Source organism: Aquarana catesbeiana, linkage group LG02, assembly GCF_042186555.1.
Source record: "Aquarana catesbeiana isolate 2022-GZ linkage group LG02, ASM4218655v1, whole genome shotgun sequence".
Lineage (NCBI taxonomy): Eukaryota > Metazoa > Chordata > Amphibia > Anura > Ranidae > Aquarana > Aquarana catesbeiana.
In genome coordinates this window covers 284289668-284304188 of record NC_133325.1, presented here as the reverse complement: position 1 = coordinate 284304188, position 14521 = coordinate 284289668, and the positions used below count along the sequence as shown (strand labels likewise).

General features: G+C 39.8%; 1 protein-coding gene across 1 annotated transcript in view; it reads left to right on the top strand.

Moving 5' to 3' along the window:
* The first annotated feature begins 10868 nt into the window (after positions 1–10868).
* The window catches only part of EFNB2 (ephrin B2), a 57400-nt gene continuing 53747 nt past the window's right edge, over positions 10869–14521 (top strand). The window contains exon 1 of the mRNA XM_073614468.1: positions 10869–11318. Coding sequence (XP_073470569.1) covers positions 11197–11318 — 122 coding nt within the window. The 5' untranslated portion in view covers positions 10869–11196. The remainder of the gene's footprint in view (positions 11319–14521) is intronic.

The window sequence follows — 14521 nt, the reverse complement described above, 5'->3', positions numbered from 1 at the left end:
ACTTACCAATTCTTAGATGTGATAGCTCTATTAGTTTTCTTTTTAGGTTTTCTTTCTTCTATTTTAACCTGGTGATCCAGCCAGCAAGTCTGTTTGTTTTTGTATTTTAAAGAACAGGCTCTCCAGCAGAATGTCTCTGTTACAGAGATAAGACAAATAATTTAACAATGACAGGGGTGTTTACAATGGTCAGCTTTTATTTATTCATGTAAAACCTTTATCCCAAAAGAAAAAAAAAAACTTTTTGCTATAACTGCTTACAAAGTTATATTCGGAGTTTGGGCTAAATTTGTTAGTGTATTTAAATCTGCTAGAAGTGTTCATTTCGTCGACTAAAACATTTTGGTCGACTAAATGAATACTATTTTAGTCGACTAAAATACAACTAAAACTAAAACAATTGAGATGACTAAAATACGACTAAAAGTAAAATGGCATTTTAGTCAAAAGACTAAAATGGGACTAAAACTAAAATGCTATTTTAGTCAAAAGACTATGACTGAAACTAAATTGAAATTTTACTTCAAAATGAACACTGGTCTGTAGTACATGTTCATACCTCAATACAATGCTGTATCCTAGCCTAAGCCGACAAGGCCCAGGCCTAGGGCAGCACTTTGCAGAGGGGGGGCAGCATGGTAACATTTCCCGAGTTGGGTCACTCTAATAAAGGAGGTGTGGTACTGACCGGATCATCAGGTGAATACGGGGGGGGGGGGGAGTCTAAGACAGAGATATGCAATTAGCGGACCTCCAGCTGTTGCAGAACTACAAGTCCCATTAGGCATAGCAAGACTCTGACAGCCACAAGCATGACACCCAGAGGCATGATGGGATTTGTAGTTTTGCAACAGCTGGAGGTCCGCTAATTGCATATCTCTGGTCTAAGACAACAAAATGAATGCAGTCACCACATCTAATGATTGGTAAGCTGCATTTTATTACTGGCCATATACTGCTGGAATTTTGGCTACTGAAATGCAAGTTGTGGGTGGCCTGGTTGGCATCCTGTACTTTTGTTGAAGGAGCCAAGTGAAAAAAAGTGTCAGCTAATCAATGACGGCACTCAATCAGATGAAGTCTCTGTTCAGGTATTTAGCAGCCACAGATACCCCCCTCCCCCTCCCTCGGCTGATGAATGCAATCACTGCAAGGGGGATTCCACCATCTACACTGTTTGGAGTGGTGAAGGAATCAACTGATTTCTCTCATTCAACTTTTAACCCCTCTCCACCCCCTCCCAGTGGCCCTCTAAATAGGTCTTAATGTAGGGGTAAACTTTTTAATTACGTGATTATTGTGATTGGCTGTCACAGTGGTCACATGATCAGGTGTCTCTCCCTCGAGCTCCTGATCATATACAGAGAATGGGAGCTGTGTACAGTATATTATTATTATTATTATTATACAGGATTTATATAGCGCCAACAGTTTTTGCAGCACTTTACAACATGAGGGCAGACAGTACATTTACAATACAAATCAATACAGGAGGGATCAGAGGGCCCTGCTCGATAGAGCTTACAATCTAGAAGGGAGGCTCAAGTGGAAACAAAAGGTAATAACTGTGGGGGGTGAGCTGATGGAAAAAATGAAAATACAGTTGTTAGGTGTGAGTAGGATAGGTTTCTCTGAAGAGAAGGGTTTTCAGGGATCGTCTAAAAGCTAATAAAGTAGAAGATAAGCGAACAGATTGGGGTAAGGAGTTCCATAGGATTGGAGAGGCTTTGGAAAAGTCCTGGAGGCGAGCATGGGAGGAGGTGATGAGGGAGCTAGAGAGCAGGAGGTCTTGAGAAGAACGAAGAGAACGATTAGGTTGGTATTTAGAGACTAAGCTAGTGATGTAGCTGGGGGCTAAATTGTGGATGGCTTTGTACGTAGTTGTTAGTATTTTGAATTTAATTCTTTGGCCGAGCGGAAGCCAGTGGAGGGATTGACAGAGAGGAGTGGCAGACACAGAGTGATTGGTAAGGTGGATGAGTCTGGCAGCAGCATTCATGATAGCTTGAAGAGGTGATAGACTATGTAGAGGTAAGCCAATGAGGAGGGAGTTGCAATAGTCGAGGCGAGAGATGACCAGGGAGTGAATTAAGAGCTTTGTTGTGTCATTGGTTAGAAAGGGGCGTATTTTGGAGATGTTGCGGAGGTTGAGGCGGCAAAAATAGAACCTAAAATTCTGATATTCCACTGCCAGTTTATCCTTTTCGTGCTGGGGGGGGGGGGGACATATATATTTTGGCCATATATGCTTCAATATAAACCATTTATTTTCACATTGACCTCTCCCGATAGAAACAATCAATCAATATTTACGCTTATTGGGATTTTTTTTTACCAAAAATATGTAGCAGAATACATATTTGGCTAAATTGATGAAGAAACTATTTTTTTTTCTTTACCAAAAATATGTAGCAGAATACCTATTGGGCTAAATTGATGAAGAATTTTTTTTTTTTTTTTTTACCAGATATGTTTTATAGCAGAAAGTTAAGTAATTGACAATTTTGAAAAAAAAAAAAAACAATATTTTTTACTTTCTGCTATAAAACACGTCCCAAAAAAATAAATGTATAAAAAAACGATTGGTCAATTCATTGGTCAATCAATGAATATATGCTTATTGGGATTTTTTTTACCAAAAATATGTAGCAGAATGCATATTGATAAAGGAATTTGTTTATTTTTTTTTTATTTTACCAGATATGTTTTATAGCAGAAAGTAAAAAATATTGTTTTTTTTTTTTTTTTTTTTCAAAATTGTTGATCAGTGATCAAAATACCACCAAAAGAAAGCTTTATTTGTGGGGGAAAAAAAAGGACATAGATTTTATTTGGGTACAGCGTCGCACGATCGCCGCGCAAGTAAAAAATGGCCTGGTCATGAAGTGGGGTTGAAGTTGGTTAATATGACTTTAGGTAAATGTTCAGACTCGGATTGTCCACTTGTATAGTAAATCAGCCTGTTTGTTATGTGTAATATAAGCAGGACCCAGATTGCCTTGTACATGGCCTGCAGAAGAGGTAACCGGCGGGTTGTAGGACCCAGGGGAGGGCGCAGAGGCCGGCTCGGGAGATGGCGCCGCGGCCGCTAGTTGGCGCTGTGACTCCGTGCAAAAAAAAAAAAAGCGTGTGTTGAGAGGGACGCTCAGTGCTGCAGCTGTATATAGAGCAGCCTGTCTGTCCCCTTCCCCCCAGCGCTGTGCTCGGAGCAGAGATGAGTGTCTCCTTCCATGTGTAGAGCTCCGGGTCACGTCGCCATTAGCAGAGTGATGTGTGCGGAGAACACAGGCTGCCTATCTTGTGCTCTTAGCTCAGGGAGATTAGAGGTCCGACCCTCTTCAGAGGGATGTGTTGGAACCTCTTAGCCGGTCCTGATAATGAGAACAGGACGTGTGACATTGTACAGAGCCTGGGACACACTATGAGATCATAACTGACCACACACTCTACTCCATCATTACATTCACTACCGTCATCTGTCTGATACACACACATTGATATACCAAAACGGGTGCAGCTCTGCATAAGAACCAATCAGCTTCCAGCTTTTATTTTCAAAGCTTCATTGAACAAGCTGAAGTTAGAAGCTGATTGGCTCCCATGCACCAGATTTTGCACTCTTCGGTTTTAATAAACCAACACTACAAATGTTTGATCGCGATCAGGAGCGATCGGTCAAATTTCAACACAACCGATCCACTTGCATACCTCTCAACATTTCGAGATGGAAATACCTACCAGCAAAATGTATGTAGGCATGGGACACGCCCCCTGCCACACCCCCTTAAAGGAGAATTAACCCAAGAAAAAGGTTAATTAAATTCTCAAGGGATTTTTTTTTACCACTACTATTCCTTTATATTGGCTTTTAAACTTTACAAATGCAGCAATTTAAAATTTGGAAAAAAAGGTTTAGCACTGGGAAACACTTTTTGAAAGATAAAAAGTGCATTTTATATACAACTTTATAGATCATACCAAAATGAGGGACATTGCTCCAAATCAGGGACAGTTGGGAGCTATGCACTTGCTAGCTATGAAAGAAATCAAAAGCTAAATTAGGTGGAGGGTTCACATTGAGGGCCAGTTCACACCACAATTTCTGTGTTCCGGATACAGTGCTCAGTTTTCTTGGGGGGCCTCCCCAGCCAGCCAACCAACCAACCACCCCCCACCGGCGCTCACTCGATCGATCACCGATAGCGCGCCCACCAGGCCCCCCCACCAGCTCCGTGCTTAACCTATCCAGGTTGCAGCTTCAGTGGTTTCCCCCTCTGTGTCTCCTCCCGAATCCTGGCAGTCGCTTCTCCGGGCCAATCAGGAGTTAGGACTCGCGGCCAATCGGGTCTTAGGACTCCCGGCCTAATCGGGTCTCAGGACCTCCTTCCCGATTGGCCAGGAGGAGAAATAGGAAGACGTTAGCGAATATTAATTCACGGATGTCACACAACTGGGTGGGCTCACTGTGCCCAGAGCCCACCCTTTTTGAAGCCAAATTACAGCCTCCGGCTCTAATCATGTGCTTTGAAAAAAAAAACCCCCATTGGAAGCTATGCGTCCGGCGCCCCGCATGTAGATTAGGGGCAGGCACATGGACTGGGGGGCTGCACCCTGCATGAGCGGCCGCCACTGGTTTCTACATGCACGTTTTTGATACATTCCGGTGCGTTTTTTCCCCCCTCTTTTTTTTTTTCATCTCTATTTAGGACATATGCGTTTTTTAAGCATTTTGCCGCATTCCAGATGCGTTCCATGCAGAAAAATCAATTAAAATCAATGGGCAGCAGCGCTTTGCGGGCACTTTTAACTCTTTATTTGGCCGCTAGTGGGGGTTAAAAGCGCCTCACTAGCGGCCGAAAAGCGCCTCCAAAACAACGGTAAAGCACCACTAAAAATAGCGGCGCTTTACCGCTAACGCGCCCGTGCTGCCTGTGTGAAAGGGCTCTTAAAGTGGAAGTAAAGACAAAACTTAACTAACTCTAAACCTACTCCCACCCACATTCTAAGCCTAAACTATCTATCCCTGTAAAGAAAAGATCGCTATACATACCTATTCTGGAGCCGCTGCGGTCCAAAATCCAGAGGCGCCCTCTGTGTGCAGGAGAAAGCCAACAACGGCTGGAAAGTTACATCACCCATAGACTTACTATTGGGCTTCTGTTATCGGCTGCCTCTCCTACACACTGAAGCCACCGCTGACAGCTCAGAGTGAGACCAGACCGGAGTAGCTTCAGAATAGGTAAGTACAGCAATCTTTTCTTTACAGGGTTAGATAGATTACACTTAGAATGGGGGTGGGAGTGGGTTTAGAGTTAGGATTTGCCTTTACTTCCACTTTAACTCCGTGGATGATGAGCTGTCGCTGCCCACACGGCCCAAGGATTTGAAATATCTGCTCTTCTTCTGCTTCTTTCTTTGGGGCTTCTGGAAAGGATCCAAGCAATTCTGATTGGTCAGTGCCAGCACTTTGACCAATTGGAGTTGCTCTGATCAGTCCCAGAAGGCCCAAAGAAATACGGAGAAGAAGAGCAGATATTTCAAATCCTTGGGCCGTGTGGGCAGCGACAGCTCATCACCTGCGGAGGTAAGTACATCAGGGGCCGGGTAGTGGGACGGGTATAGGGTGTTAGTTCACCTTTTCATTTTTTAATTAAAGCTGAACTCCAGGAATTTACAAAATCTACCTTTTCAGTTCCCCCCACTTCAAAGGTAAGGTGTAATACATCCCCTCTCCCTTGGTCCGGGAGGCGCCTGTGCTGTTCTCTCTTCTACCCAAAGCCCTGGGCTGCTGGCGGTCCCTTTGTGTCATTGTGTATAATGAAGGGCTATTAACCCTGCACTGTACATGGAGAAGGCAAATGGACAACTGCAGGAGTGCATAAATGAAGAGAGCCCGGGAATAAGGTAAGTATTACACCTTATCACTGCAGACTAAATGCGCATTCAACCTTGCAAGGGTAGATATTGTCTAATTTCTAGAGTTTGGCTTTCATATGGAAAAGCATTGAAAGCAAATGATACTTTATTAATGAGGGTGTCATATAAGGGGATGTATCTTCAGTAAGGGCCCCACGTGTATTGTGACATTACCTCTATCGCTTTCTCAGGACCTAAGTGGAATGATTGCCCGAAGCAGAAAGATTCTAAGATTTTTTTTATAATTTAGAAAGTATACAGCTGAGTGGTTTCTATGAGCAACAAAATGCGTTTCTTGGCGTTGTCCTGCTCTCAAGCCATTGACACATCAAGAAAGGATCTAGACATTGTAAGAATTGGTTTGTTCAATCTTACACTTCTTTATCCCTTCATTCCAGGGAAGATTGTCTCCTCTAACCCTAGAAAGCAGGTTAAAGATGGAAGGATTTGTGCCTGAGATGGATGCTGTGTAGATGTCTGCCAGTAATTAGAGCTCCCTAATACAGTGTATAGACAGAGCTGTGCCCTTATTTCCACAGCCGCCATCCTCCTGCAACAAGCACTCTGCTTGCCAACCTTGCCGACCTGCGCAAAATAGGCAATTTCCCAAAGCTTTGGGGCTCATTTACTGGCAGGTTACTTACTGCTATATCACAAGTTGGAGTGTATAAGGGACCTCTCAACAGAATTTCTGTAAAATCCAGGGAATGACATAGTCTTATATTTTATTGAGCAATGTATATACAGAATATATTATATGTATATATACACTACAATTTAATGCAGGACATTCTAATGGCCATACTGTCCTTTACATCTAGGCAGTCCGCTGTGGTAAGCTTTCTAGGGAAGAGTCTATGTGAGTCTGTGTATTACAGAGGTCAGAGAAGCCAACTTGTCACTTCATCACTGCTATGTACATGGCCTGTAATCTGGTTATCTGTGATAATCAACTTTTCTACACACTGCATTCCTTCATCATGTACTAGAAATGTACTACACAGTCTAGACACACTGTATTACGCACTGTTGGAAGAATATATGCCATGAACTCTCTCTATAAATGTTTTAGATGTGTCTTTTTATATATGTATATATGCTCAAATGCTCATACTTTCTCTCTCTTGTTTATTTAATAGATAGATAGATAGATAGATAGATAGATAGATAGATAGATAGATAGATAGATAGATACAGTGTATATATATATATATTTATATTTATTATTATTATTTACAAAAGTATATACATGTACATGTAATGATTTACTGGATCCTTAGTTTTCCAAACAATATTTGGACACAGAGTTTCTTTACTAATTTTTGGCCATCATGTATTTTGGCACAAGGAAATTAAAGTTCTATTATTGGGCTGTTACTGATAAGATAATTATAATAACAATGTGATAAATTTCTCTGGTTGTGTAAATTTTAGGGTTAAGGCGTTACATTATTCACAGTTATGGTCAGTTTAGGGTTGTATTTAAATGAAATGAAGGAGTGGGTTTGAGGGTTGAGTTATTGTTTAAGGCTAGGTTTAGTCTATAATATATATATATATATATATATATATATATATATATATATATATATATATATATATATATATATATATTTAGTTATTTTTTAGGTTGACGTTTACTCTTTATGGGTTGGGCTAAGGTTTATATTTAAGGTTATGTGTAGGTTGAAGTGTAATTTAGGCCTTGGGGGTTAGGTTAAGGGGTATATTTATGTTTAGAGCAGGGTTTAGGGGATAGAACAGATTAAGGTATTAAGGTTAGGTTAAGTATGTGTGTTAAATGAAAGTTTGGGGTTAAATTTAGGGGTCCATTTCAGACATAATGTTTATATTAGATTGTTTTCCCTTTTGCGTGCAATACTTTATTCATTAATCTTTTTGTAAAGTGCTGCGTAAATTGTTTGCACTATATAAATAGCTGTAATGAACATATTCCAATTATATTTTTTTAGAGGCGTGATATTTTAGTTTTTGGCTAATTTGGCTGTTTATGTGTGAGGTTTGCTTAGGCTGGCATTCACTTCCTATTTTATAAATCCCATTGTATACAATTGATTTTTTAAAATGAACATGGGCTTGCTTGGCAAATTTTTTGTAAATCAGTCCATTATTATATATTCAGACGTTCAAATGTTCGTAAACCAGTTCGTTGTTATATATTCATATGTGCAATTCTTCTTAAATCAGTCTATTATTATATATTCATGCTTGGCGTATACTTATACAGAAATTTAGGAATAGGAAGCTCCTAGGAGTAGTTATTGGAAGATAATACAGCTTCAGCAAGCTAAGTGAAAAGTGTCCTCTTTTGTAAATCATTCCATCATTATATATTTATACATGGTGCGTACATATAAACATGTTCAGTGTGAATGTACAGTATATGTAAAGTGTTACGTAAGTTGTTGGTGATAAATTTTAAATATATTAGAGATAAATATAGATATATATATATAATCTATCTATCTATCTATCTATCTATCTATCTATCTATCTATCTATCTATCTATCTATATCTATAGATATGTATATATATATATATATACATATCTATAGATATAGATATATATCTATATCTATATCTAGATATATCTATACCTAGATATAGATATAGATATAGATCTATATCTATATATATAGATATATATCTATATATATAGATATAGATATATCTAAATCTATATCTATAGATATATCTCTGAAAAATAAAATACATATTTTAAATAATTAACTAAGTGAAAATCCATCAATATATATTCATACCTATACAGTATAGATATTGATAATCCTCCATCATTCGATATTCATACCTATATAGATACTGATAATCACTCCACCATTATATATTCATACCTATATAGATACTGATAATCACTCCACCATTATATATTCATACCTATATAGATACTGATAATTACTCCACCATTATATATTCATACCTATATAGATACTGATAATCACTCCATCATTACGTAATCATGGGTGTCGTACACGTATAAAGCTATTTATAAATAGCAAACTCCTATGACTAGATGCTGGAAGATAATACACCTTCACTGAACTCACTGAAAAATATTCTCCTTTATTAATCACTCCATCATTATATATATGCATATGGACAATCTTTTTAAATCATTCCATCAATACATAGTCATGAGAGGCATCTACAGATACAGATAGTTGATGTGAATGTACAATATATGTAAAATCAAGCACTGCGTAAATTGTTAGTGCTATATAAAAACCCATAATAAATAAAATAAATTCATATAAAGAAGTATAGAACTCCTAAGGAGCTTCAGTAAACTAAGTGAAAATGAATATCAGTCCGTCATTATACATTCATACATGGTGTATAGTATACCTATACAGAGATTTATAAATAGTAAGCTTCTATCCCTAGCTTCATTGAACTCAGTGAAAAGTGCCCTCCTTTATAAATAATTCTATTGTTATATTTTCCTACATAAAGGCCTTTGTAAATCACGACATCATTATATACAGTAGGCATGCATGGTGTATACATATACAGATATTCAGAAACTGTGAACTCCTATGACTAGCTGTTGGAAGATAATACAATTTCATTGACCTCATTAAAAAGTGGTCTCCTTTAGTAGACTATTATATAGTTCTATGTACAATGCACTGTATATCAGCCCATCATTATACATTCCTATGTTAAATACTTTGTATATTAGTCCATGAATACACAATCATGCATGGTGTATACATATACAGAAAATTATAACTAGTAAGCTCCTCTGACTAGATATTGGACGACAATACAACTTTGTCAAACTCAATGAAAAGTGTTCTTCTTTAGTAAATCAGTCCATTGTTATATATTCCTATGTCCAATCCTTTGTAAATCAGTCCATCATTATATATTCCTATTTCCAATCCTTTGTAAATCAGTCCATCATTATATATTCCTATGTCCAATCCTTTGTAAATCAGTCCATCTTTATATAGTATATATGTACAATCCTTTAGTAAATCAGTCCCTCATTATACTGTATATCCCTATGTACAATCCTTTGTAAATAAGCCCTTCGCTATACATTTATGCATGGGGTATACATATACAGACATTTATGAACAGTAAGCTCCTCTGACTAGATTCTGGAAGTTATTACAACTTTATCAAACTCAATAAAAAGTGCTCTTCTTTTCTAAATGAATCCACTATTATATACTCCTATGTCCACTCTTTGTATATGAGCCCATCATTTAATATTCCTATATCTAATGCATTGTATATCGTTCGATCATTATATGTTCATGTGTGATGTACACATATAGAGATTGTTATAAATAGGGACCTTGTATGATTAGATGTTATCGGATAATCCATCTTCATTGAAGTCAGTGGAAGGTGTTCTCCTTTAGTAAATCTCTCTATGTAGCCATAGATCAGACAGTGAGATGGGATGGTGATTATGGATCGATCCTCATCATAATTGATAGGATAGGGGTGAGATGACCCCAGTGATGGAGTTGATCTGATCACCCCTATGGACAATCCCTTTAACCCTTGATGTCATCATGACTATAACAATGGTCGTAGTCCCATTGACTCATCAGAGGAGGTATTGTGTGACACTTTCTAATGTTAATGTGATCACTGATGAGGGTTGTAGTACAGACACAGTGAGTCTTTGTATGTGGAGGGATAGGAGGAGTATGTGTAATAGTTGCTGGAAGTGTCCGGGTCACGTCATGAATATTAATGAGGGGCACTGAGGATGCTGATGAGTTGATTTGTATGTATGTATGTAGTATGTATGTTGTATGTATGGGAGGTCTGTACCTGTCACACACAATCTTCAGCCTCTCGTCTGAGTGACGTGCGTGTGAGCCAATGACGCGGCGGCGGAGGCCCGTGAGCCAATGAGTGTGTGGACTCGGAGAGGGCGGGCTGAGTTTATAGGCACAGAGCGGTGCGCTGTCCCCTGTTAGTTGTCGGATCGGATGTTATAGAGCGGAGGAGTCGGAGGAGGAGAGCGGACTTATCATAGACGGGGGGATCTCCATCGGACTACGTGTGTGTGTGTGTGTGGATTGGTGCTTCCCGAGGATCTGGATGACGGCGGCTCCCCGGTGGCTCAGTGTGGGGTTATGCTGTGCCCTAGGAGGATACTACTGGCTGAGCTTGGAGTTGGTGTGTGATCGTCCGTCCGGACTTGGAAGGACTGCTGTGGGCCGACTCGTCTCCGTATTATAGGACTGTGTGTGTCCCCCTTCCCCCCGTGTATCATGGCCCTCGGAGGGGACGCCGTGTGGAAGTACAGCCTGGGAGTTTGGATCCTGTTGATCAGGACTGCTATCTCCAAATCCTTAGTATTGGACCCCATTTACTGGAATTCCTCCAACCCCAAGTAAGTACCCCCCAATATGTGTGTGTGTGGAGCGCCAACCTAGACCGGCGCGGTGTCCTTCTATCACTCTACAGGAGCCGCATTGCACCTGGACCTTGTCAGATCCGGGGTCACCGGAGTGCAGGGAGCCCCCCCCAAACATCCCGATTATTAATATACACTGTGATATGGGGGGTCACAGTGTCCCCGGGGAGGATGTCACCACACAAGCCATGGAGAAACTGGGGGCACCACCATCACCCCCTCCATGGACCCACACCACCCTCACCCCTCCATAGACAGTTCCCGATCCATGGACCCACACCACCCTCACCCCCTCCATGGTCAGTGCCCGATCCATGGACCCACACCACCCTCACCCCCTCCATAGACAGTGCCCGATCCATGGACTCACACCACCATCACCCCCTCCATAGACAGTCAGTACCCGATCCATGGACTCACACCACCATCACCCCCTCCATAGATAGTCAGTGTCCGATCCATGGACTCACACCACCCGGGGACATGGATACAGGGGGGGAAACTTTCCTCCATCCACCCCTACCACTTCATATTATACATAATCCTATATACAGCACCTTTCATTCTTCACATCTATCATCCCATATCCGGAATCAGCAACATACTCAAACCACACACATTCTACATCATTTTATACATTATATATTATTATTATTATTATCATAGGGGATTTATGTAGCACCAGCAGTCTGCACAGCACTGTACAACATGATTGATATATATATATATATATATATATATATATATATATATATATATATATATATATATATATATATATGTATATTATATTTTTTTTGATAGAAATATACATTTTAATGAAAGAAATGTATATGTATGCGAGTGGGGAAAAAAAAAATTATATATCTATATAAAACACACACAAATACCGGTAGATAGATTGATATACACACAATTTATGTAGCTTGAGATCCTCTCTCTCATAGGCTTGACGCTCACTCTCTCTCTTTCTAATATATATATATATGTGTGTAGCATGATTCTTACTCTAATAAATATACACACACTTATATGTGTGCCTCTCTCTCTCTCTCTCTCTCTCTCTCTCTCTTTCTTTCTTTCTCTTTCTCTCATAGGCTTGACTCTCACTCTCTTTCTCTCCAATAATAGATATACACACACACTTCTATATATGTAGCATCATTCTCTCTCTCTATTAGATATACACACTTATATGTGTACCTTCTCCCCCTCTCTCTTTCTCTCTCTCATAGGCTTGACTCTCACTCTCTTTCTCTCTATTAGATCTATACACTTATATGTGTGCCTTCTCTCTCTCTCTCTCTTTCTCTCTCTCTCCCTCTTCAATTCCTTCAAATTTTCCCACCACTCTGCCACCGCTGCCCCCTGAAAGCACTGATATCAGAGGTCCCAGGTGACGGTTCCATATCGTTTTTGGAGACCTTTAGGAGTCAGAAGGTTAAGAGTGCGCTCTGTTGGTTGTCCAGCTCCCTTTTGAACTGTACTCAAGGATTATCAGCATATCACTAGACTGAAGGTCTTTAACATTTACATTAGGCTGCTATTGATGATACCCCCAAGAGTCTGGAGTGGAAGAGGTGATTGGCCTTTCTATGATTTCCCCCCCTCCCCTACTTCACTCCTGATATGTAAAAGTCTAAGTAATAGGCAGTCTTCAGTCACTGTCTCTGGATCCTGGAGCTTGTTTTCTTTCAAAGTCATTTTACACAGTCCCTTACCTGGTAGAAGGTTCAGGGAACAGTAGGGATCTGACATTGCACAGCCGGGGTGGAAGCACTGGGCTTCACCTTTTCATTTTAATGTGGTGTAATAGCAAGCTTTCATGTATAGGGAATATGATTTCCAACAAGAGTACATTTTAAGGGCACTCATTAATCAGGTCTAATGTCACCAAAGGACCTGCAATGACATAGTTCTTCTCTCATTAGGTCACTTTTTTAAAGTACATTTTTTTTTATTTTTGTATTTTGCAAACCGTGACATTATGTTACTGAGTTGGCAAATGTAAGAATCTTCCTTCCATCTTAATCCATTGGGTTCACTTGTTCGATGTAATGTTACATTTCAAGAACAGTGATCAAATCAGGCCTACAGAGGTCAGTCTTCCAATGCACATCGCTCAGTCCTGCTGCTTCCAGAATCCTAATGTTGCCGTTTGTAGCTCTAAGTTCCAGCATTTGATCTGTTCTTTTTATCCTAGTCGCAATCATTTTACTTATTCAAAAGATTCAAAAGTGCTTGGGTCCTGCCGATAAGCGTGTTGGTTTTTGCCTACTGACTCTTGAGCCTCATTGCCGCCTGAAATAAGAACTCTCTGTGTTGCTGCAGAACAGCCAATATCAACTTGCATGGGAAAATAGCAGATGGAGAAATGTAACATTTGATTGGTTGCTGAGGCAGAATACTGACAGCTTTTAATGAAAAATCTTTGATAAAGACCACTTGTTCAGGTCATGCTTGAAGCTGTGTCCTTCTGCTGATCTGTAGTGCATGTTTGTGAATAGGCAGGTTTATTTGTAAATAGATAAGTTGATTTGTGAGAAAGGGTAGGTCTATTTGTAAATAGGTGGGTTTCTTTGTAAATAGGTAGATTTATTTTTTAAATAGGTAGGTTTCTTTGTAAATAGGGGGTCTTCTTTGTAAATAAGCAGGCTATGGCTGTGTTTAAGGTTGGTTTACCTGTTAATCATGGCAAATTGAGTTTACGTCTATTTCTTCTGAGAGTTAGGACACCCATAGACATGAGATGTTGGTTGGAAGATCTGACCACCCAACGATTGTTCTTTAGAATATCTGTGGCATAAATGTACCCCCTTCTATTGAACCATGCTTATTTATACACTCATCTGACGTCTCTGGCGCTGGCCTGATCTCAGGAGCAATAGCATTTGGCTAAGAAATTCCAACCTGTCCAATCAGATTTGATATTGTTGCGTCAGGAGGGCATCCGTAGAGGTCGCAGGCCATTTCTTTATCTGACTGTAACCATCCCGATTTTGTGAGAAACATCTGACATCTATGGGCACCTACAGGGTATTGTACAGTAGCATGTAGACTACTTATATGCTCTCCTGTTGGAAGAAATGTACCATTGAAGATCGTACGTGCTTGTACTATTGGCTTGTAAGGGAATTAAAACAGGCAGTCATATTTTTACATTAGGTGGACATTAGCTG